This window comes from Pygocentrus nattereri, chromosome 14 (genome assembly GCF_015220715.1).
Source record: "Pygocentrus nattereri isolate fPygNat1 chromosome 14, fPygNat1.pri, whole genome shotgun sequence".
Taxonomy (NCBI): domain Eukaryota; kingdom Metazoa; phylum Chordata; class Actinopteri; order Characiformes; family Serrasalmidae; genus Pygocentrus; species Pygocentrus nattereri.
This window is the reverse complement of record NC_051224.1, coordinates 2,408,769-2,432,927: the sequence shown is the minus strand read 5'-3', so window position 1 is coordinate 2,432,927 and position 24,159 is coordinate 2,408,769. Positions and strand designations below refer to the sequence as shown.

At 41.5% G+C, this 24,159-nt stretch overlaps 1 protein-coding gene across 2 annotated transcripts in view; it reads left to right on the top strand.

The window, feature by feature from the left end:
• Positions 1–24,159, top strand: part of cyth3b (cytohesin 3b) — a 58,526-nt gene that overhangs the window by 5,544 nt on the left and 28,823 nt on the right. Inside the window, exons 1-4 of one of the 2 annotated variants that reach the window (XM_017714065.2) lie at positions 13,566–13,693; positions 18,962–19,044; positions 20,902–20,966; positions 23,876–23,942. In XM_017714065.2, coding sequence (XP_017569554.1) covers positions 13,675–13,693; positions 18,962–19,044; positions 20,902–20,966; positions 23,876–23,942 — 234 coding nt within the window. In that variant the 5' untranslated portion in view covers positions 13,566–13,674. Of the gene's footprint in view, positions 1–13,565; positions 13,694–18,961; positions 19,045–20,901; positions 20,967–23,875; positions 23,943–24,159 lie in introns of those variants that run through there. The other variant, XM_017714064.2, reaches the window with a different exon arrangement.

Genomic DNA, 24,159 nt, shown 5'->3' with positions numbered 1-24,159 from the left:
ATGGTGCCCTGTCAGATGCAGTATTGCATACAGAAACGAACCCGTTCCATTAAAGCCATTGCACTGATTTACAATAACGATTTAAAATAAGCAATAATGTATTCGAAATTGCGTCTCAGAGGTCTTAGTCAGTGGCCCATGTGTGCCAGATTCTAAAGCATTCACCTTTGACACAGTTTAGCTCGAAAACTGCATAGCGTAAGCGGGTTAAGCGGGTGCGGAAAGCAAGCTCGCTCCATAAATGAGCCCTATGTTCTTGGATGTAGACCTAAACACATGGGATGGGATTTTACCACCAAATGTAAAGGGCATCTTCCTTGCCCTTTTATGCACCTCCCCAGCTTTTACAGTAACATCTCTGTTCACTAAGGAGATTCGGAGATCGCAGGAGTGGAGTTAAGGGTTAAAACTATTAGAATGGCTAAATTAGAAACACGTTCAGCCAAACAATGCTGCAGTATTGTGGAGAATTTAAGCAGGCTTGAGGCAAGCTGAAGGCTATTTATCAGGCCCTCACAAAAGGAAGCCAGGCTATATGTTAGTCTCGGGAGTACGAGGCTCTGCACTGCAACCAATTCCAGAGGAAAAAGCAGAACCTCCACTCTTCTCACTGCTGATATTTTCATTTCCTAAGCGGAGGGATTTTTTTCATTCTGAAGCGGCTTTTCTGAAGAGAGTCTGAGTAGGTTGGTGTGGGTGGGGAGATTCAGAGCCGGGACAGTTACGTAACAAATCCCAAATTGCTTAACCTCCTGAAGATGCAGGAAAAAGGTGTATCCCCTGCACTCGCGCATTAGGTCATGTTGCGTCTGCTTACGTGCATTGGCCCCTTCTGTCTGTTCTGCTGAAGAGGTTGGTGGAAAGCGATTGCGATAAATGCACCACATGATAAACTGTCACATTGTTTAGTGAGTCTGGTTGATAGATTGGCCCTTATCTGCTCTGCTGTTAACATCAAAGACCCCATGCTTAATTGAATTTGGAAGTGGAGGAGCTTCATGTGTGCTCTTTCATGATTTGAGTGCAGTCTTTAAAAAGGGTTCCTTGAGGTCATTGAGGGTCTGGATTTCTCAGTGCAGGGTTTCAGCGAAGCCATAGAAGTCACTTTTGGTTCATTAAACAACCCTTTAAATGGAAACTTTAGCCCACTGCCCTGGCCTTTTTAGCGTTTTTCCTGCTTACAGCACACCTGATCCAACCAATCAGCTCATTAACAGCTAATGCTTGTGTGTTAAAGCAGGACGAGCCCAAAGTGAGCCTACAGGACCAGGGTTGAGAGACACTTACCGTGAGTCTCCAGGGTAAGATATAACGTGAAGGCCATCACCAGCCCACCACCACTGCACCACTGAAAAATGCTTATACCTCTGTTGTGAAAACACAACATTAGGAGAAATTATCACGGAGGGTTTTGTTTTAATTGTTAGTTTCAAATATAACTGAATGACGTCTGTACTAGTGAATGTCCATTAGCTACAAGTTTACACAAAGCTGTGTACAAATATTGAAGGGGTCTTATATCATCACAATAGATTCTGTAGTTCTGTGTTTAAATAGCGGCCAACTATACAGCAGTTACCACTGCTGGGTCATTGGTTATAATTCTGCTTTACTGATTGCTGAGATTGATTCCTAGTTTATCAGGGTGCTTGGGGAGAAATAAAAAGGTTAGGCCTGTCACGATTATCCCGTAATCACCTAATCACAGTGATTTGAGATGATCGCAGTTATTTAATCCAAACACAAAACAGGAATGAGAATGGGAAAGGGAATGGGAATGAGAAAACGTGTGTTGGATTGAGGCAAAAAATGCAGAAAATGCATTTATTGAGAAACTTTACGGGACATATGACAACAAAAAAGTGGGTGCTCTAACTCTTTTAGAGGACAGCGTAAGTAATGTTTCATTACTCAGGTCACTTTGCTTGACTCCACATATAATTCTGTGTAACTCTAAATGTTTCTGTAGTGTTATTCTGACTGTGCAACCAGTGAGAACTACTAAAGAAAAGTAGCTAGGAAGGAAGATGGCTTACCAGCCAATTTGGCAACTTTAGACATGTAATTCTTAATCGTATAAAATTATTAATCTCAATAAATGACTTTATGAATTAATCGTCAGCAAGCCCCCCAACCCCCAAGCAACCCACGAGGATAAGCGGCTTAGAAAGTGTGGGTGTGTGTGTGTGTGTGTGTGTGTGTGTGTGTGTGTGTGTGTGAATTAATCAACAGCTGAAGTTTCACAACTTTGACAGCCCTAGTCCTCGTCTTCCTGTTCAATAGCACCTACTGACTTTCAGAGTCAAGTTTTTTTTATAACACATAAAAAAGAACATTTACACCCTTTTCAGTTTTTGTTGAATATTTTGGCTGTCCCTGCGATGGACTTGCGACCTGTCCAGGGTGTATCCTGCCTTACGCCCAATGACCGCTGGCATGGGCTGCAGCGCCCCCCACACGACCCTGAGGGAGGAGCGGCTTACAAAATGTGTGTGTGTGTGTGTGTGTGTGTGTGTGGGTGTGTGTGTGTATTTTGGCTGTGGGGTATCTTTTTCTGTTTCTTCTCTTTAATACAGCTACGGTTCACGCCGGGCTTGCTTTTATTCTGAAATTTGAATTTTTTTCTTAAACAATTATTGTAAGAAGTAGTGGCCACCTGATTTATCAGTTGGCCAAGTGTTAGTTGTCATAAATGCTGCTTTTGTCAATTCTGATATCATTTCACATTGGCAAGTGTTCGACTGACGCTTGTTGGAATAAGCATTTTTAAATGTCTGTGTAGGTTGATATCAGCTGCATGGAAGACTTGTAAATATATATATATATAATCATTATTAATGTTCTATACATTTTATTTATTCAAATATTAATGCTTTTCTCTGCAAATAAACACAAACTACACAAATAAATAGATGAAAATGTTTCTTGGGTTTCTCAGACTTTCACACAGTATTCTGTATATATTAAAGTTTATGCTGTTTATTTGAATTAAAACTCTTTAGGTACAAAATTCAAATCCTAACTATAAATATGAAATTTAAATTGAAATTTTTTACACATATCTATTTTTTACACCTATAAATTCTGTGCCTGTGTCAGCCAAATAAGCTCATTTTTATGGGCTGCACTTAGGTTAATAGAATCATTTGAAGTATTTCTACTATTGTGGGAAAACACAATACAAATTTTGATACAAAAGTAACAAAAAACCCGGCACCAATGTTAAATTAGCAAAGAACAGTTTATAAGTTTAGACCAGGAATCCTGTTGATCTGTGTAATCGATGGCTGATGAATAGACGGTACCTTTCTACTGTGTAACACTCTGCATAATTGTGAGCAAGTGTGCCAGAGTGCTGCCCCCTCTTGTTTACTCGCGTGGACTTTCTGTTACGATGCACTTTTATGATGCACTATAATTCAATATTTATTCTGAGGAAAGCACAGGTCCACAGAGACTCGGTGTTGTGTCGCGCAGGCACGCTTTTGCCTCTGTGGAGCTTCATATTTATAGTAGTGGGCCTAACAAAGCACTCCTTAGTCAGCTGTGGTTTGGTCATTTGACAAGTAGCCCCATATGAACTGCCAGATGTATGTCTGTATGTGTGTGGGTTATGGGTTGAGCAGATACAGCAGTCACGTTGTGCATAGTAACAGTGAAAGTAGGTTAGTTGTGGACGTCCCAGTCCAGCTGTGTGTATCTCACGTTTTCGCTGTCTGACAAGCCGGGATGAGATACCGCTTAATCGCCCTGCACATGTGTGAGTGTGGGGTTTGAGAGCTTAGGATTACTAGCTTCTGGAATCCGGGCGTACGCTTCAGACAAATGGGTGAGATAAAATCTGAGGGATGGATGTCAGTTAGTGGATTATGGAGAGAAGTCCCTGTCTCTGCCTTGCTGGCTGCCACTCTGTACTCAGTGGGTCTGGCCAACAGACTCCCAGATTCCAACAAACTGCTTTATTCACGTGCAAAAATATAAAAGCAAACGTCTGGCGATTTACACGTCTTAATCCGCTTTTCTCTTTTAGTACCCTGAGTTCTCCGTGCTATTGCTTGATATGTAAACATGCATGTTGGATCACTCAGGTCAACGTGGACATGTCCAGGCTAACTCTACTAGGGGTCAGTGTTTTAGAATGGATTGCCGTTTTTGATTACGTTAAGCAATAAAGCACAAGAGGCTGAGTCTCACAGTGATTTTACCACTAGTAAGGGTTGTTGTTAGGCATGATGTAAAACACAGTGCCCTTAAGAATGGAAAAATCACTGTAAGACTTATTAGGGGCTTAAATAATTAGGGGCATATTGTCTTTCTAAATCAACAATGAAATATAAAACTATTCCCATCAATAATTTGTTATTATTAGTAATAATTGCTAAAATCTTCCTCCGCCAAGCAGAGTACTATAATAACAGTTGTGTTATTGTTACAATAGCAATGTTACAGCCAAAGTTTGTTCCACCAAATTAATACAGAAATCAGCAGTCGTGGGCTGGAGGTCAGGGAACTGGCCCTGTGACCGGAAGGTTGCCGGTTCAATCCCCAGTACCCACAGTCCATGACTGAGGTGTCCTTGAGCAAGACACCTAACCCTCAATTGCTCCCCAGCCACCGTGGATAGGGCTGCCCACCGCTCCGGGCAAGTGTGCTCACTGCCCCCTAGTGTGTGTGTTCACTAGTGTGTATGTGGTGTTTCACTTCATGGATGGGTTAAACGCGGAGGTGGAATTTCCCCGTTTGTGGGACTAAAAAAGTATCACTTAACTGATGTGTGTGGACACCTGTCACTGTATCAAGTATTTTCCTATGACTTTGAATGTCATGAAAAGGTTTTAGAATCAGAACTAAAGAGTTTTGTTAAAAATGTTATAACATCAATACCAATACTGATAACTTGACTTAAATCCGTAATCATTATTTGGTTGATATCTTAATTTGAATCCAAAAGTCGTTGTGGCTTATTCCCAAAATGTGTGTCGTCTGCTAGAAGTGAGTTTATTCTAGGGTTGCCCTAAATTTTGGCCAGTTAAGGATTTGTTTGGATGAAAGAGGCAGAAAATTCAAAAATACAAATACAATACAGGGTCACCATGACCGGTTCATGACCTGGTGTCAAGATGGGAAACACACCTCCCTGTTTAAAAAATGACCAGGACAGCAGATTTTGCATGATTGTCGACGTGCACACAGACAGCGATTGCATAGGACTGGTAACATTTGAAGACTGTATGTGGGTCACAGCATCTCCCAACAGGCCTAGCAGCAGTGAAGGCGTGCTCCTAATCAAGGGTCTCTTAACAGAATTAATGATGGCCCTTACCTGTGTTGTGTCACATCACGTCGCACTTGCAGACTTAAATCGACGGTTCAGCAAACATCAACATTTACACGATTTTCTCTTTAACCCAAATATTGTCCACCAGCCAAAGTCTGGTGTCCAAAATGTATTTTTTTTTTTCGATTTTTAGTTTTACACTGAAGCTATAAGGCCAATTTAGCTGAATGATGCAGTTTATGTTGCAACTCTGGCTATTAGAAACTGCTGGTGCTGGAGTCTAAATCATCACACAGTTGTGTCTCAAATTGTGTTCAAAGTAATGTTACAGAGATTTTTTCATATAGTTTCTATTAAAATTAGGAGTGCATGATCGAAATTGGCCAAGATAGGTATCATGCTCCAAAACACGCAATCGGCAAATAACTAATTTATTATTTTGATTTCATCTGTGTGGGAATTTTTTGATGTAAGTAATGTGAGGCAAGAGGATTTGAACACTGCTGCTACACCCAAGCCAAAGTGTTGTAGCCTGATTATGCATGAGTCACTATGTTACTTAGCAACTTGCCTCTTACTTTCAATGTACAAATTCATAAATAAAATAAATAGCCAATGAAAACATAAATAGCCAAATCATTTTTGTTGAAATGCCAGTTTAACCGAATAAAGAGCGAATAATGTTATTTATGCTGCAACTCTGGCTAATAAAAATACTAGTACTTGTAGCCTTCATGAAATACATACATGACACCTACATAAGCATTTGACATGACAACTGACATAAACCTACATATCGCTGCTGTCGGAAGAAAACCTTTTATCTCCAATTTAGTTGTTTTACAGTTTTTGACATAATTTGAAAATGCCTGTTGCCCTTTACACTGTGTGTGAAGATGAATGGACCAAAATAAATGGCCCAAATTACATGTAAAAAACTCTGGTTCCATTGACTTACATTAAAAGTTAAGTAAGTTTTTTCCTTCTCCTGTAAAGTTACCATTTTGGAGATATGAGGTTTTGATCCGACGGCAGCGACATACATTTTTAAAGGCTTATTCCAATGAGCATCAGTTGTCATAAGGGCTGCTTTTTTTCTTAATTATATTTTGTCACTTGTAAACTTTTTTTGCAGTGTTTGGATTTTATTGACACATTCTTATACAAATATAGCCACTGAACTGTAATAAAAAAAAAAAAAAAAAACAGCTTAATTCCATCCATCCATCCATCCATCCATCCATCCATCCATCCATCCATCCATCCATCATCCACCGTTTCTCCGGGGTTCGGGTCGCCGGGGCAGCATCCTAAGCAATGAGGCCCAGACCTCCCTTTCCCCAGCCAATTCCACTAGCTCTCCGGGGGGATTCCGAGGCACTCCCAGGCCAGCTGGGCAGTATAGTCACGCCAGCATGTCCTGGGTCTTCCCCGGGGTCTCCTCCCAGGTGGACTTGCCTGTGACACCTCAAGAGGGAGGCGTCCAGGAGGCATCCTAACCAGATGCCCGAACCACCTCAGCTGACTCCTCTCGACGTGAAGAAGCAGCGGCTCTACTCCGAGACCCTCCCGGAAGACCGAACTTCTCACCCCATCTCTAAGGGAGAGTCCAGACACCCTGCGGAGGAAACTCATTTCGGCCGCTTGTATTCGCGATCTCGTTCTTTCGGTCATTACCCAAAGCTCATGACCATAGGTGAGGGTGGGAACGTAGATCGACCAATAAATCGAGAGCCTTGCCTTATGGCTCAGCTCTTTCTTTACCACAACAGACCGGTAAAGAGCCCGCATCACTGCTGACCCAGCACCAATCCGCCTGTCAATCTCCCGCTCCCTTGTACCATCACTCGTGAACAAGACCCCGAGATACTTGAACTCCTCCACTTGAGGCAAGAGCCTATCCCCGACCCAGAGCTTACAGCTTAATTTTTCCTGTCAAAAAGTGGCCATAAAACGATGGACAAATTTACAGCAGCCCCACCGTTATAAAATCATGAAATGCATGTTAAATTATACAGTACATTGCATGTAAATATATATATATATATATATATATATATATATATATATATATATATATATATATAATTATTTATTTATTAAGTAAATTAAGTAAATTATTAAATAAATATTACTTATTAATATCTTATGAAATTGATTACAAGATGCCATGAGATTAAGTGAATTCTATTAGATCTTTATTTATTTATTAATAGAATTTAGGTAGAGCTACATAGAACCAGTATAAGACGCTCTTAACTACATATCTGCCTTGCAGGATCCGATACTTGGAATAGATGCTTCATAACAGCGTTATAAATGGACCAAATGTCCAAAACTTTAGTGTAAGACCCATAATGCTAGTGTCATTTCCTTTATAGAATCTTATGTAATGCAATTACTAGCATAAGCTCTTCCTAAAGATTGAAATATCGCTTAGAAATATGTTGATTAGTGCTTATGCATGCGTTATGAAGTCACTATGTAGGTAGCCTTGAGATGAAGTGTTACAAAATGGACCAGAAGTGCAACACCAATTCCAGTGAAGTTGGGACGTTGTATAAAACATAAATAAAAACAGAATATGATGATTTGCAAATCCTTTTCAACCGATATTCAACTGAACACACTACAAAGACGAGATATTTAATGTTCAAACGGATAAACTTTATTGTTTTTTGCAAATATTCACTCATTTTGAATTTGATGCCTGCAACACGTTCCAGAGAAGTTGGGACAGGGGCGTGTTTCCCACTGTGTTACATCACCTTTCCTTTAACACTCAGTAAGCGTTTGGGAACTGAAGACACTGATTGTTGAAGCTTTGTAGGTGGAATTCTTTCCCATTCTTGCTTGATGTCCAGCTTCAGCTGCTCAGCAGTCCGGGGGTCTCCGCTGTCGTATTTTGAGCTTCATAATGCGCCACACATTTTCAATGGGAGACGGTCTGGACTGCAGGCAGGTCAGTCTAGTACCCGCACTCTTTTACTACGAAGCCACGCTGTTGTCACACGTGCAGAATGTGGCTTGGCATCGTCTTGCTGAAATAAGCAGGACGTCCCTGAAAAAGACGCTGCTTGGACGGCAGCAGATGTTGCTCCAAAACCTGTATGTACCTTTCAGCATTAATGGGGCCTTCACAGATGTGCAGTTACCCCTGCCATGGGCACTAACACCCCCCCACACCATCAGAGATGCTGGATTTTGAACTTTGCACTGATAACAATCCGGACAGTCCTTTTCCTCTTTGGCCTGGAGGACACGACGTCCATGATTTCCAAAAACAGTGTGAAATGTGGACGCGTCAGACCACAGGACACTTTTCCACTCTGCGTCAGTCCATCTCAGATGAGCTCGGCCCAGAGAAGCCGGCTGAATTTTGTTTGTACTCATTGTTTGTTTTTATCTGTTACAGTAGGTCTGTGTCACAGAGTGTCAGAAACCACGTCAGCAAGTATCTTGGAGATGACTTAACAAATGAATGTGGTTTGAGTGAAGTGTGATGGTTTAGGCATGAAGTTTAAGGGAGAGAGGACCCAGCTGCGTTAGTCTTGGGTCTCTAGTGCTGGACACTTCAGCCACTAAACATGTTTTGGCTCATCAACTAAATTTGGGGTGGGAAAATTGTTTCAGTTAGATTTTTGGCCAAACCATCAACCATCAAATCACATGCATCAAGTGCACTGTTATTGCTCAGATATAGTGATCGTAGTATGTGGGTAAAAAAATAGATTATCTCAGTATAAAAACATTTAGTGCCTGGTGGCACTGCTGGCTATAGGCCATTCACCTTTCCAGATGTTTGGAAGTGCAGCGTCATGGATACTTTAGATGAATCACAGTGTTTTGGGCATGCACCAGCATGCCTTTGGTGATGCAGGAGTGGTTGATTATGAGAAACGCAGGGGAAGAGCTTCTGAGTCAGGTCGGAGCTTCTTTTATGGTTCCTGAACCACAGCAGAAGTGGCTTGCCCCCAAAATCCAATCAAGGAGTGGCATGTAAATCTAGTACATTCTAGGTTCTGACATTAGTGCACCATTGATCTTATTGATTCCAAAAGACGTTATGCATGAAGGAAATGAATCCAGGACCTTTTTTTTCACATATTCATTTGGAAAGGAACGAAACAGACTTCTTTTTCTTAAGAAAAGCGCTGCATATCCTTGTAATGCTAAGAGGTCATTAAGCTTGCACAAGCATCTGAAAATCTGATCCATTTCTTATCCTGGATCTTCGTCTGACATTGTTTTTCTTGAAAGAAAATTACTGCTGATTGTTCTCCTGAGGTGAAATATTTCAATTCTCCAGGGTTTTGCAAGGATTTGACTATAAAGCCTGTTCTGCTGAAGCCAGTAGCATCTCCAGTTCGGTAAGGAATGTATAATAACTGATTAATTTAAAGGCCAATGTACAATATACGGTTCACCTGTGTCTTTTGATACCATGCAACTTTTCACAAAGCGACCCTGGATGGTTTGCCTGTAAAATTAATGTTACCCATCCTAATCCAAGCCCACTAATGCATTACTATATTAAGCTATCCCCTTTGATCCAAGTGGATATGAAAATATGGGGATATATGGGGGTTATGATTCATCACATATATGAGGGATGAACTGAGATTACCGATCACGCATTTTAAATGGAAATAATGGCAGAGCAGGGTGGCGTGACAGCTAGCTGATATTTTATAATATGAGTTAAACTTTAATACATTAAAATACATTGATCAGCACATTTCAGTTTTTTTTCTTTAATGATATAATCCTATCATTAGGATTTTACATATGAACCACGTACCATCTGAGTAGATGGTGTCTCTCCGTTTCCATGAAAGCACACGGTCGGAGAATGCGTGACATGTTGGCTTCCACACTTACTACTGAATTTTTCTCAGAGCAGTGATGTCTTGAGGCGTGCATATAAAATAATGTAAGTATCGTTAGAGCCAAATTAGTAGCAGTACTTCAAAAGGCTGCACTTGTAATTGAAGATGTTCATTGTGGGATAGATCCTAAAGGAGTTTCATGGACCAAGCATTTGAAGATAAGCCTGCAATGAGCTGTTTTTCACACGGTTACTTGTGTACAGGGTGAATGTGGTTTGTGGCCCCAGAGGTTTCAGGTGTGGCGCATCCCACTGATAATGATATCTGACGTGGGATGCAATATTTCGCTCCAAATTCTCAGAGGATCCCTCAAGTCCTCACAGCTGGAGTTGTAATAACAATGGCTCCCTCACAGCTTCTAATGAAACCTAAAAGACCCTGGGACACTTCTGGAAAAAGCAAAAATGTAAAGAGGAGCGAGTGAATAATTAGAAAAACGTCTTAGGAAACCATAAAGAGCCATCGGGACCGGATGCTCGACCTTCATCGCCCACATTTCTGCCATAACAAAGCGGTCATAGCCAGCACCCCCCCTCTCATCCCAGACATTCTGCACTCCTTTCACATGCAACAAAGAGTGTGGAGTAGGCCTCGGAAGGGCCGCCCCCCTCCCTTTTTCTCCCTTTCCCCTGTTTCGTTTCCAGATGCGGTGTCTGGCCAGCCGAGGCCAATATAAACAGGCCTGTCAGGGCCGCGGCAGCGCTGTTTGCCTCATGCATGCCTCTCTATCAGACGGCTGGAATCAGACACTAAACTCATTTCCTGACTGAGTCATTGGAGGGACACTGGGGGGGACTGGACTGAAGAGCCTTCTCCCCTGTCCCCATCTGCACATCTCCGGAGGAACAGCTTGGACCCCCTGCTAGCCTGGCTCCATGGCTAAACCAGTTAATAGTAACATAGCTAAAAAGTGGTCCAAAGTGCTCCAACCCCACCACAAAAGCCAGACTTCAGCTGACACACTTTATGGAGAAAAACTCTGGCTGGTTTCCCATCCATCCACTGTTTTCAGAGTTTCCACTTTGAGCCCCGTGGTCACAGGGAGCTGTTTGTTTCAAGGAAAACACTGCCTGTTGGTTCACTTGCCCTTGTGAGAAGGTTTTTGATAGAATTCATGATGATGATGCAGCCGGCATGATCAGATATGAGCGACCCTGAGGGGTAAATATAAGAACCACAGGAGCAAGCACAGATGAGCTAGAAAGAAGCACTAGTTTCACTCTTAGCATTGCAGCACGGAATTAACGAGAGGTAGATGAACAGGAGAAATGCAGCACAGCCCCTCAGCTCGAGTACTAATTAAAGAAGGATGAGGAATGGCAAAGTGCTGTTGCCAAAACTGCTAATCTAATTTGTAAAATGGGAGCATGACACACGATGATCTAAAATTAGAGCAGTTACGGATGTTTTCTCATCAGCGAAGGGAAAAGGAAGCTTTCACTTTTAAAGGCGTTTTCCAAAAATGGAATGTTGCGCTGGCAGAAAACGCAGTGGACGGGCTTCTCTTCTGCTAACGGAAGGTTCAGTTGGGTCAGCTTATTGTGGAATGACCTACTGTTGTGTTAGTAATTGGACGCGTGGATTTCAAATCACACTGCTGCTAGTATGTCGAAGTGTGTCTGGAAAACTGGCAAACTGACGGCGCTCGGAATGTTTGCCCTCAAAGCCATGAATCACGTTTATAGAAGAATACTGACCCCTTGAATGAAGTGAACATTGATTAAGTTGTCAGGTTCAAGAACGGAATCTCTCGACGGTCCATCAGTTCAAGCTTTACTCTTCTGTTTGCGCAAAAGCAGGAGGTTTTTTCACTGCAGATGACTTTCGCAGACTAATGAACAGTCCAGTCTCCCTTTTGAGAAGAAGTCAAATGTTGTGTCCACGTCTTCTCTTTTCGTCAGTTACTTTAGACCGCGCCGTGTCTTTGAGTGCTTTCGAGTTAAACTCAACCAATCACTCTATAAAAATGTGGCCACTCCTAAATGTGTGCAGTCCTGCCAAGCATTTCTCTGAAAGCATCCAGAATCAGAATCAGAAGAAGTTTTATTACCATTGTCAATGAACAGGATTCACAGACTAGGAATTTGCTTCGGCATGAAGGTGCAACATAAAAACAAGTAGTACTAGGCATGCAAAATTAAGTCCACATAAATAAATACTCTATGCAAATATATAGATAGATTGAATCAAAATAAAAATACAAAAGGCATGTACAACAGTACTATATACAACAGTGCAGGTGGAGTAGTGCAATTCAGGTAAAGTGACCAGGGCAGGGTTATAAAGAGGTAAGTGACGTGATTATATATTGAAACTGAAGAACGGTGCAAGTTTCAGTTAGACTCACTACACACAACTCGAAACTGCAGACTATTTACATTTACAGGTGCAGGTTATCAGTAAATCAGTGGCACAGATAACAGCGCCATGACTCCAACCAGAGAAGACAGAAAGTGCACATAGTGGTTGGTTAGTGTAGTGAGTAACACCTCTGCCTTGTAGACTGGGGTTCAATCCCCACCTGGGCAAACACCCTACACTATACCAATAAGAGTCCTTGGGCAAGAGTCCTAACACCGCCTTGGCCTCCCTGTGTAAAATGACCAAATTGTAAGTCGCTCTGGATAAGAGCGTCAGTCAAATGCTGTAAATGTAAATGTAAATAGTCTGCAGTTTCGAGTTGTGTGTAGCGTGCAGTGAGGCTAACTGAAACTTGCACAGTTCTTCAGGATTCATTAAACTTGCAACACTGGTGGCTCATGTTAGTGTCTTCACTGCAAAAAATGGTATCTTGTCAAGTAAAATTGTCTTAAATCTAGTCAAAAAATCTTGAAGAACTTTTATCAAGTAAAAATTTCTCACTATGCTGGCAGATCATTTTGCTTTTCTTCAGAAATGAGCTTGAAACCAGCAAAACTATCTGCCAGCATAGAAAGATAATTTTACTTAATTAAATGACCTAAAACAAGTAAAAAATATCAGAAAATAAGTGCACAACCACCCCAAAATGAGAAATGTTAGATAGATCGACTAGATTTAAGATCATTTCACTTGACAAGATATCATTTTTTGCAGTGTTCGAGTACACGTTAATGACCAGCCTGCCCCGGTCAGCCCGTGGACCATTCGCCATCAGGCCTGTGAGCTTGGTGAATATCCAGTGGGTTTTGCTTCCCAGAAGAGCACACGCAGCCTGTTTTGGCCATTCCCTTGGTCATGGGTTGGACTTTAACAGTAGCTGACATTTCCTTAGAGGCAGAGATAGATAGACTGGTTTTACCTGAATGGCTGGTTGTCACAGGTATGCAAACTATGCCTTCAGACTCTTACTGCCTCTTTGATAGCCTGTCCCGAAGCAGACGACCTATCTGTGAGCGTATTGCGTCAGGGTAAAACAAAACAGCCAGAGCTCACCTTTCTACGTGAAGGCAGAACACCTGCTGCGGTCGCTGTACCTTCAGAAACTCCTTCACGTCTGTCTTATTTGGCTTTGCTTCATGGAACACAATGCGCTATGGTGAAAGTGGTATGTAATGTTCGTATAAGCTCTAGAGTTTGACAACTTGAGGAAAGCTGGAATAGAAGCTGGTGGTCACTAGTCAGCTTGAGGTCATTTGCCTAACGCTGAGTGGTGGCTAATTGATTTTATCCAATCTTAGTAGCATTGGCATTATTTGACCGCACTCAAAGCTAAAACAGTTGTGACTGCATACAGTGGGGGTTGTAAGGGTCAGCAGCACAGCGTGGAACAGTGTTGTGTCAGTGGGCTTGGGCTAGCACAATCATGTTGAGCCCTCCCTTTGTTTGTTTGGTTGCCATTGTTACTGGGTCTTAGTGGTGCTAATCACATGGAGTAGACATCCTCTCCATTGTCTTGGAGTTGACCTGGAGAACATCAGGCCTTTGCTCAGTATCTTCTCCCTGTCTCCCCTCGAAGCACTGTAGACACACATCTGAAAAAGATGCAAACAAGAAGTTAGGGGTGCGAGATTTATCAGCATTATCAATCAGATTTATCAGCTGATTTATTATTGGCTGGTAAATTTGATTATTGTTATTGGGCTTTACACTTTTTATAAGTAAGTCGTGCCTAGGCATCACAAATGGGCGATTTCAGTTCCTTTCAATTTCACTGAAATGGATTACAGGGAATAACACTACCATTGTAATTTGCTCTCGATAGGAGCATCTGCTGACGTTGTAAATGTTTAAATAATTGTTATGTCTGAGAGTCTGACAGACATCATGTCTATGCAAAATTAATCAGTGGTTCATCTTTAGTTTTATCCTGTCTGCATTTCGTAAAGGTTATAGTGTGAACTTCACCAACAGCTGTAATCCATGTAGTAAGGGTGGGGAAAATTTCAAACACTAGAGCATTGCAATATTTTGGGGTTAAAGGATTTGATTGATATGCATAGTCCTGAGTATTAATATTTTCTTGATTAATTATTCATATTTTTATGTGTTAACCCTATTATTGTACTGATAGATTACTAACATGCGTTTCTGACTTAGCTTTAAATTAACACGGGTCTGAATGATTTCTCCCTTTTTTGCTGGCTGCATATGGGTGATGATGTTCCCTGCAAAATCCGACTGAAAACAGTCTCGCCAAGTCATATTTGTATAATTAACCATTTTAGTTTCTTGCACTATTCAGAAATTCATCACAGAATGCACCGTAAAAGTCATATTTTCTAGAACATTTCACATCATCTCATCATGAATTTTCATGCAAGAATATTTGATGAACGCAAAGAACATTTCATACATTGCTGCAGACTCAAATCTTGCAAACACCACCCAGGTTTTGATTGGTTAAGAGCATTGTACAAATGTTCTGCTCCATGCAACATTGGAACAAAACTTTCCCCATCGAAAATATAATGGCACACCGCCCCAGTGTAAATGCACCATTAGTCCATAATACAGAGCCAGTGAGATTAGGTTTTCTCTTGGTGGAGAATTGGGCTCCCCCAATCACAATACTTTGCAGGTCACAGATCTATAAATTATGCAGTACGGTTGTGTCGTGGCTCAAGTTGTAACGCCATGGAGCGATGATGAGGCCGGACGCATATGCGAAGAGAAGCAAGATTTATTAGGGGCAAATCCAGAATCAGGGTCAAAACGGTCCAGGGTCAGAGAGCCAACACGGCTAGATGGAGGGACAGACATAATAAAAAGGAAAACAGGCTAAACACAAAAACAGAGACGAACAAATAAGGCCAGAAGATACTACACCAAACAATACAATACCACACAAAGACCAGCCAACAACTAGGGAAAACCGCAGGGCTTAAATACAGAGACAACGAGGGTTAATAAGACACAGGTGATAAACACAGGCGGTACAATTATGGGCAGGGTCTGGAAACAAGGGGGCAGGACCAGGAAAAAAAACAAGTAGGCAAAACAAAAGCACATGGAGGACTGGGAGGGGCCAATCGTGACACGAGTATTGTGGTATTTTGTACTGTAGGGGCCTATTGTGATTCCCATCTCTACCATATAGTTTAGTGTTTTGTGTTTTAACCCCTTTTTACATGCAATTTCTGCCTGTTTTGGTCATCCATAATTATAATATATTGTTTTCTTCAATAACCTTGACGGAGTACATTTGAATAATATGTATGCCTAACAACACAAGTGAACTGGATTTTTGTTTTCATAGGCAAAGAAGCGATCAACATTGATGAAAGTATTTTCTTGTGTTTAAATGTTATTGTTGTATTGTGTCAATTGTCCATGATTTTATATAAAGCAAGCTGCAGTTGCATAAATGCTGTTTGTTTTTTATCTATATTATATGGCCATGTTTTAAACCAGCCATTTAGGGGTGTACTCTGTGTACTTCTGGTGCCGGTCCCAAGCCCGGATAAATGGTGAGGGTTGCGTCAGGAAGGGCATCCGGCGTAAAACTTGTGCCAAAACTATCATGCGGATCACAGATATGATTGCCATACCAGATCGGTCGAGGCCCGGGTTAACAATGACCACCTCCGGTGCTGCTGACCAGCAGGGTGCCGGAGGAAGTTGGACTACTGTAGGTCGAAGACCATCAAAGAGGAGAGGAGGAAGGCGGGTTAGACGGCAGCGAGAGAAAAGGAAAGGCAGGAGTGTGGAGGTTAGAGTAGGGACTCTGAACATAGGGACAATGACTGGTAAAGGCAGAGAGCTTGCAGACATGATGGAGAGAAGGAAGGTAGATATTCTGTGTGTCCAGGAGACCAGATGGAAAGGGTAGCAAGGCCAGGAACATTGGAGGTGGATTCAAACTGTTCTATCATGATGTAGAGAGGAAGAGAAATGGAGTATGAGCAGATCAGAGGGACAGTGAAGGTGGAGCAGTTTGGAGATAAAGCCAGAGAGGCCAGGTTGAGATGGTTTGGACATGTGTTGAGGAGGAAGAGTGGATATATTGGGCAAAGAATGTTGGAGATGGAGCTGCCGGGTAGAAGGAGAAGAGGTAGACCTCAGAGAAGGTTTATGGATGTAGAGAAGGTGGACATGGAGATGGTTGGTGTAAAAGTAGAGGAGGCAGTGGATAGGGAAAGATGGAGGCAGATGATTCGCTGTGGCGACCCCTAAAGGGAGCAGCCGAAAGAAGAAGATTATATGGCCATGTTTGAACTGTTTCCACAACAGGGGGTTCTCACTGCTACCTTTTCACCCACGTTGCCTGCAAGCAGCTCAACACAAACCCACAACACAGTTTTACACTCAGAGAGCCAACAGGGTTATTTTAGTTGATTATCATTTCAGTTCTGCCATGGGATGGCCACTACGGGGCCTGAAAGAAAGAATTAAAATGCAAAAAGTTCAAATATCAGTTATTGCTGTCAGTATTAACCACATCAAGGTGTAATTATCAGTTATTAATATCATCTGAGAAATTCTGAACTACAGGACTGTCACCTGCACTGGTGACATTAGTCATTTAAATGAATGCTTTGCTTGTGTGCCTCAGAAATGAAGTGTAGGTGATACCCTGCCACCAAGCAGTGCTTAGAATTACATAGCTACATTTCCATAGCCCTCACTACCTTATGCAAGCTTCAAGCAGCCTTAGCGGTCACAAGACATGGTTAGTAGTTCAGAGTTACTCAGTCAGCACGGCTCAGCCTGGAAGAGATGGAAATTCCTTAGAGAGATTCTGGGTAAGCTGGGGTCCAGTGAATTGTTTCACCCTTCGATCCTGCTTTATTGAAAAGAGCTGGGCAAATTAATACAGAGCCAAGGATTTGCATGTGGCTTGTGCAGTGTAGCTTGAAATATATTCAAGCTGTGTACAGTCCCTGCTAGGGGTCCTGGGTTGTCCTAGTGCCCTTATGCTGACGCACTGGGCAATGTGCTACTCAGCATGACACTGGACAGTTCAAAGAGCTCAGCTATTAGCATCCACCGAGTCTCTGACGCATGTTCAAGCTTGGTGGCCTATTGTTGTCTGAGGCCCATGGTGTAAAGTAGACGTGTTCTGGACGCTCAGCGAGGTAATGCCCTGACAAATTAGTGCCAACACCAGGACTACAAGTAAACTCCACTGTCCCTTTACCCCAGCAGCACAAAGCCGTGTTTAATGCATTAAACATTACCGCACGGTTGAAAGCGGAGCCACAGTGATTGTCAAATTACCCTTCACTTCATACGCCAGCTCGCACTCGCAAACACACAGCAGGGGCCCATCGTTGAGCTCAGTGGCCGAACAATCGGAGACATTTGAGTCTTTCATCTGATGAGTGAGTTCTCGGTGAAAGTGTAGGAGGGCTGGCACTCGGCTCTGGACGTTAGACGTAGGTCGCCCACGGGTTCCGCTTGACAATCAAGGCTTTATGTGCCGTGTAAAAAAAGTAGATACCCAGCAAAAGCCTTTGTGTGCAGTCAGGCTGCCCTGAAGTTCCATCCTCTGCTCTTTCCTTCCACCATAAAGCCTTCATTTTGCTCTGAATTCATAAAGCACTGGCTTTGGTGGCCTCATGCACTCCATGAGATGCTGTGCTGATCATCTGTTCGGGGTTTGGCAGCACGTCCATCACTCCAGGCTCTCCGAAAGCTCACCATCTTGGAATTAATGGTCCATATCTCTGTCATTTTGTTTTGCCAAATATAGCACTCTTGTTATTGACAGTGGGAGATTGGAGAGGGGGGTGAAGAGTTGTAAAGCAGCTTAGCAGAATGATTCAGTTTGCTTCCCAAGCAATGGATGCAGGACGCTGGCAGAAGAGAGTGGAGGAGTTAGCACAATCTGCCATAGCTAAATGCGAAAGTGACCTACTTCCTCGCCTGGTGTGTGACTCTCAAGCATCTTCAAGCAGCGACGTGCAAAGGTGCTGGCGTGAGACAGCCTTTCTGCTATTAAGCAACAATGATAAAGCATGGGGTCTCCACGAGAGACCTCTGGCCTCACTCACAATGCTTTACGTAATGCGAGCGTACAATTTCCTGTGCTACAAGAAAGGACCTGGCCGTCAGCCTGCGTATGTGTTCTGTGCTGCCACTAATTCTACCAAATACGGAAACCGTCCCCATATGCTGGGTCCTAAAGGAGGCATAGATGTCCTAACTGGAGACGCTCGTTTTTCACTGGAAATCAAACTCCACCTCTGCAGTCCTGCTCAGCTGAGTCGGAAGAGAACGTGTCTTGAGATAGAATGCATGGAGAAAAATCTGATTGGTGATATAAACTGTCCTCAGAAGAGCACAACCAGAAATAATGAGGAGGTTTATATCATAAGAACTTGAGTCCTCAGCCCGTGCTCACACATGTCTTCATCCACTTGCTCTTTTCTAGTACCTGAGGACCTGTCCTTAGAGGAGAGGGACGAGCTAACGAATATACGGCGCAGGAAAAAGGAGCTGCTGGATGACATTGAGGTGAGTCTCACAAATAAATAAATAAATAAATAAATAAACACTAGAAATTAAATCAAAATTATGATTTGCAGATGCGTGGGCTGTACAGGAGCTAAGGGAGCAAAAGGAGGGAGAAGTAAAATGGGAAAGTCTAGTGTGTGTGTGTGTGTGTATGTGTTTGTGTGTGTGTGTGTGTGTGTATGTTTACATATGTTTATACGCTACCAGTCAAAAGTTTGGGCACACCCATTCAGTTTTATGTCTTTTTTTTACTAATTCTCCCATTTTACAAGGAACTATGGAACAAGATGAGGAAAAAAAGTGTCTAACAAATCAAGCTGTCTTCTCTTTTATGTTATTTTTGAAATAATGCATAATCCTTACATTTTTTGATGTGACCTTGCATTCTCTCTGTAAGCTTCATGGAGGAACCGCCTGGGATGCTTTTCCAGCAGAACCGAAAAAGATAAACATGTGCTGTTGCTTTTTTCATCTCGTGAATTTAACTGAAAAGTTAACTTTCGGAAATTGGTTCATATGTATTACCGCCAGCTTCACTGTTTGCATTCGTCTTAAAAACAGGTTCAAGCATTTAAGTGTAAGCCTTTAGATTAGAATGTCTTTTAAAGGGGGACTCTGACCACAATGGAAAATGAAACCATTGCAATCTGTTGTAAACATGCCTACTCACATCCTACAGTGGTGCTGGAATTGTCCTGAGAGAGGGATTTTCTGATTTTTAGACCAAGAAAAGCCACATCTAATGCTGTACTTTGAAAGCTGGAGGATTTTTTGTGTTATTTAAAGGAACATGTCTGGCAAAAATGGTAATATATATATATATATTACCTGCCTTTCACTTGCTATATGTATATATATATATATATATATATATATATAGTATATGGTAATATATATATATATATGGTATATGGTAATATATATATATAGCAAGTGAAAGGCAGTGAGGACCAGTATTATACAAATGTATGCAAAAGTATTGGCACCCCTGGTCAAATATCGTTTTGTTGATTTTGTGAGTGAAAATAATTTAACACATCCTCCATTTCTGCACCTTCTAATGCACGGTTAATGTTTACCTGCAGAGTTTAACACATTGGGGGGGGGGACACATAAAATGTGCCCTGTGCAAAATTTTATATGTCACATTTGATATTTTATGTGTTATTTCTTTATGATAAACTCAGCAAATAAACAGAAACGTGCGCTAAGATTAGCAGAAAAATGTTAGGTGTGTTGTCTGAAGATTTATTAACCCATTTTCACTCAGACAATCAAAAAAAGGAAATGGTTTGGTTTTGAAGTAGAAAATTGAAGGAGTAGCAGAACCACTTTCAATGTAAGTCAATGGAACCAGAGTTTTTCCCGTGTCATTTTGGGTCATTTCTTTTATGCCATTCATCATAAAATTTACAAACAATGTAAAGAGTAACAGACACTTTCAAGTTATGTCAAAAACCTGAAAAATGTCAAAAACGGAGATGCAAGGTTTTCTTCCCACAGCAGCGATATACACATAAACACGCACAGCTTCTTTTTTCCCGTTTTACTCCTTTAACTCTTTCGCAGTTCAACAGTGCACAGCCTCTTTGCATAATCTCCCTTGCAAAGGAGAAAGCAAATGAATTCCTCTTTATTGATTTGCATTTCATTAGTGCGTGTTTATAAGCTATGTAAAGAAGCATGGACTATTTTTGGAGCCTTAACTGACTTCACCACATGGTAGAGTATGGAGCAGGAGACACGGACCTGGGAGCATGAGAACATGCTGATCACTTTGGCCTTTCACTGCATCGACCCCGAGGCCTTTCCACGTTTCACACTCTAATTCTCTGACGCTCTCTGGCTCTTTGGCAGCGGTTGAAGTTCGAGATCGCCGAGGTGATGACGGAAATCGAGCAGCTCACCTGTGTGGGGGAGAGGTGAGTTTTGGCCTTGGTGCCGCCCTTCATGACATCAACAGCATTTCTTTCCTTGTACCCAGACAGATGGAAGGATGTGGTGTGGGGAAAACGCTGGCATCAAATGGCTTTTTTTCCCTGTAACATGACAGAGCTGCTGAAACGCACATTAGTGCTTTCGGCTATGCACCTGCCTGCTCCGTTAATCCCTTTTGTTTGAGGAGCGTTTGTTCAGCGCTGTCCCGTCTGATCATCTGTCCTCACGTAAGCATTCGCTAACCCCTCCATTCAGACTCTGTCATCTGCTCTGATAGGTCACGTTATTGTAGGGCGAGAGGAAGCACAGGTTGGAGGGCCTGCAACAAAGGCTGGTCCACGTGGTGCGGAAAAAATAGGCAAGGTCAAATTAATAGAGATGAAAGCTGGTGGTGTTACCTGGTATCAGCCAGGCATCAGCCTGAAGTTCTGCTTTGCACTGGAGCTACAAGGCTCATGCGGCTAACAGGTAATAGCATTATGTAATCTCAAACAGATTTGCTTATGTGGTATTTGACATTGGATGGCATACTGTAAGAGTCTGCTGCATAGGGAAAACAGTATTAGCACTGAAATGTGAATTATGTCTGTATTTTTCTGTAGACACCAGTATTTCATGACATACGAAACATACGGAAGTCTGCTTGAGAGTATTTAACCTGACACAGTTCGAGGCAAGCGTGTGAAGATGTAGGCATGCAGTTTGCTTCTATTATTTGTCAGCAGCATTTTACATTTACAGCATTTGGCTGACGCTCTTATCCAGAGCGACTTACAATTTGATCATTTTTTTGGTGATGGTGGTGTTAGGAGTCTTGCCCAAGGACTCTTATTGGTATAGTGTAGGGTGTTTACCTAGGCGGGGCATTGAACCCCAGTCTACAGCTTAGAAGGCAGAGGTGTTAACCGCTACACTACACCGATAAAGTGTGGACCAATAACACTTTATTTAATTCAGTTGGTTTTGACAGGTTGTGCACTACACGACTGATAATCTGCTTCTAAGACACCAAATGGGGGAATTCAACATCAGAACATCCCTTCTCTCCAAGTACTTCTTATTGGTATAGTGTAGGGTGTTGAACCCCAGTCTACAGTGTAGAAGGCAGAGGTGTTAACCACTACACTAACCAACCACCACAACATTAGCCTTGCTGCTGAAGTGCACAACCAAAGAAACCAAAGAGGTCTTGTCTGATCAATTACATTTGGGGTGAAAATGGTGGATAATTCAGTTATTTTTCAGAGACTACAGCAGTTTAGGATGTGTTTATTGACCAATGAAGTTGTCTCAGTGTTCTGTATTAAGCATCATGCCCATGTTAGAATTTCCAGGTCTAAGGCTAAAAATAAATGGGATTAAAAAAAAAAAAAAATATATATATATATATATATATATCACCCTGTGGTAAACAACCAAACCTGACATGTTTAATCCTAATATCAGTGGATCCTTTGGCAGTAGAACAGTACATGAGGAGTAGCTGGTGTTATTATATTATAGTGTTTTCAAAGGTTTAATGGCAAAGTTACTTTCTTTTGGATACACAAAAATTGCTATTGGCACTATTAGTAGCAATGTTTATATTTTGACTCCTTACAACCTTGTAATTCAGAGGGTCCAGTGACATTTGGAGGGAACATGTACTGAGGACAGAACACATCAGGTTTGGAACCTTTTTCTTTCTAATGAATTTCAATGGCATAATTCCTAATATAGACTTGACGCCAAATCCAGAAGAACGCACGTTTTCAGAGGTCTGTACAATGATGGGTGATGCAACGGACTTCTCAGTACATATTAACCAATTAGGTTTTCTGAGGTGCTGAATTAGGACCATATATTGTTCAAAAGAAGTTCAAGTTGGTGAGCAGGCTAGTTGGTGACAATGTTTTTTGTTTTGTTTGTTTTGTTTTTGTTTTTTCTTATTTTTTCTTATTTATATTTATGAAAACAGGTTTAAAAAGCTAAGCATTCTGGATTTCACAAAGAGATTGTTGAAATGGATTAGGACTCAAAATATACAGTACATATACTGCACTGTGTGAAAGTCTTAGGGACCCAAGACACATTTTGAAAATTTGTGTAGTTTGATATTTGAATAAACAAAATGTACAGAATATTAATTAATAATGATAATGAATATATATATATATATATATATATATATATTTATATATATATATATATATATATTTTTTTTTTTTTTTTTTTTTTCCAAGCCTCTCCTCGAGGAAGCCCAGTATTATATGTAGTTAAAAAGCAGCTCCTGGTTTGACCAATCAGTGCTCAGTAAATTGAGCTCATGATGTAATTGATGATATTAACGAGTCTCTGTGGCGGCTGTGAAGGTGTCCAGGAAAAATATGGACCCGAGAAATTCTTCTTCCTTTTTATTGTTTTCCTGTTTATTTGAATTATGAATGCGACTTTATTCTAATGTATATTGTGATAAACTCACTGCTGAGGGAAACTGTTTAAAAAGTTGCTTAGACGCCTAAAACTTTCACACAGCGCTGTATGTCTGCCTTCATACATCAGCGTTTCTTATTGTCTTTATTACAGCCATAAAATGTGCAAAGCTTATATCATTCGATAAAATAAGTCCACAGTAAAAGACGATAGAAGATAGCTGATCTCTGAGGCAGCCCAGATAGTATTCTCCTAAAACCAACTGGAATGTTAAGGGTAAGCCAGAATTTGTGGAACCTCCATAAATCATTGATGTCATGAATAAAGTTGGCCGACTGTTCTTGGCCCTTTCTTCTATCTAATTGTGGGAGGATAGTCACCATCCCCGTCTCAGTTTCTGGAAAGTTCTTCCTCTGTGTATATGTACTCTGCTGGGGACAATAGCCACGTCTGATCCGTGTTTTTTCCCCCCAAATCATAGCAAAACCACACAGAGAAACAAACAGATTGCAATGGGAAGAAAGAAATTCAATATGGATCCCAAAAAGGCAAGTCAATTTGCTTTTCTAAATGTGTCCTTTAGATACTTCTTTTGAAGCTCCGCTGTTATTTTCACAGACAAATACATACACACACTGACATTTATGTAGGATATTAAAATTGAGATGATTCGCAGGTAGTGGGTCACATCTTGTTGCTGTCTTATCAGGAGCTCATACTTGTTTTTGCTGCTTATTTTGATACGACATGTCCAAACTCTGCGCT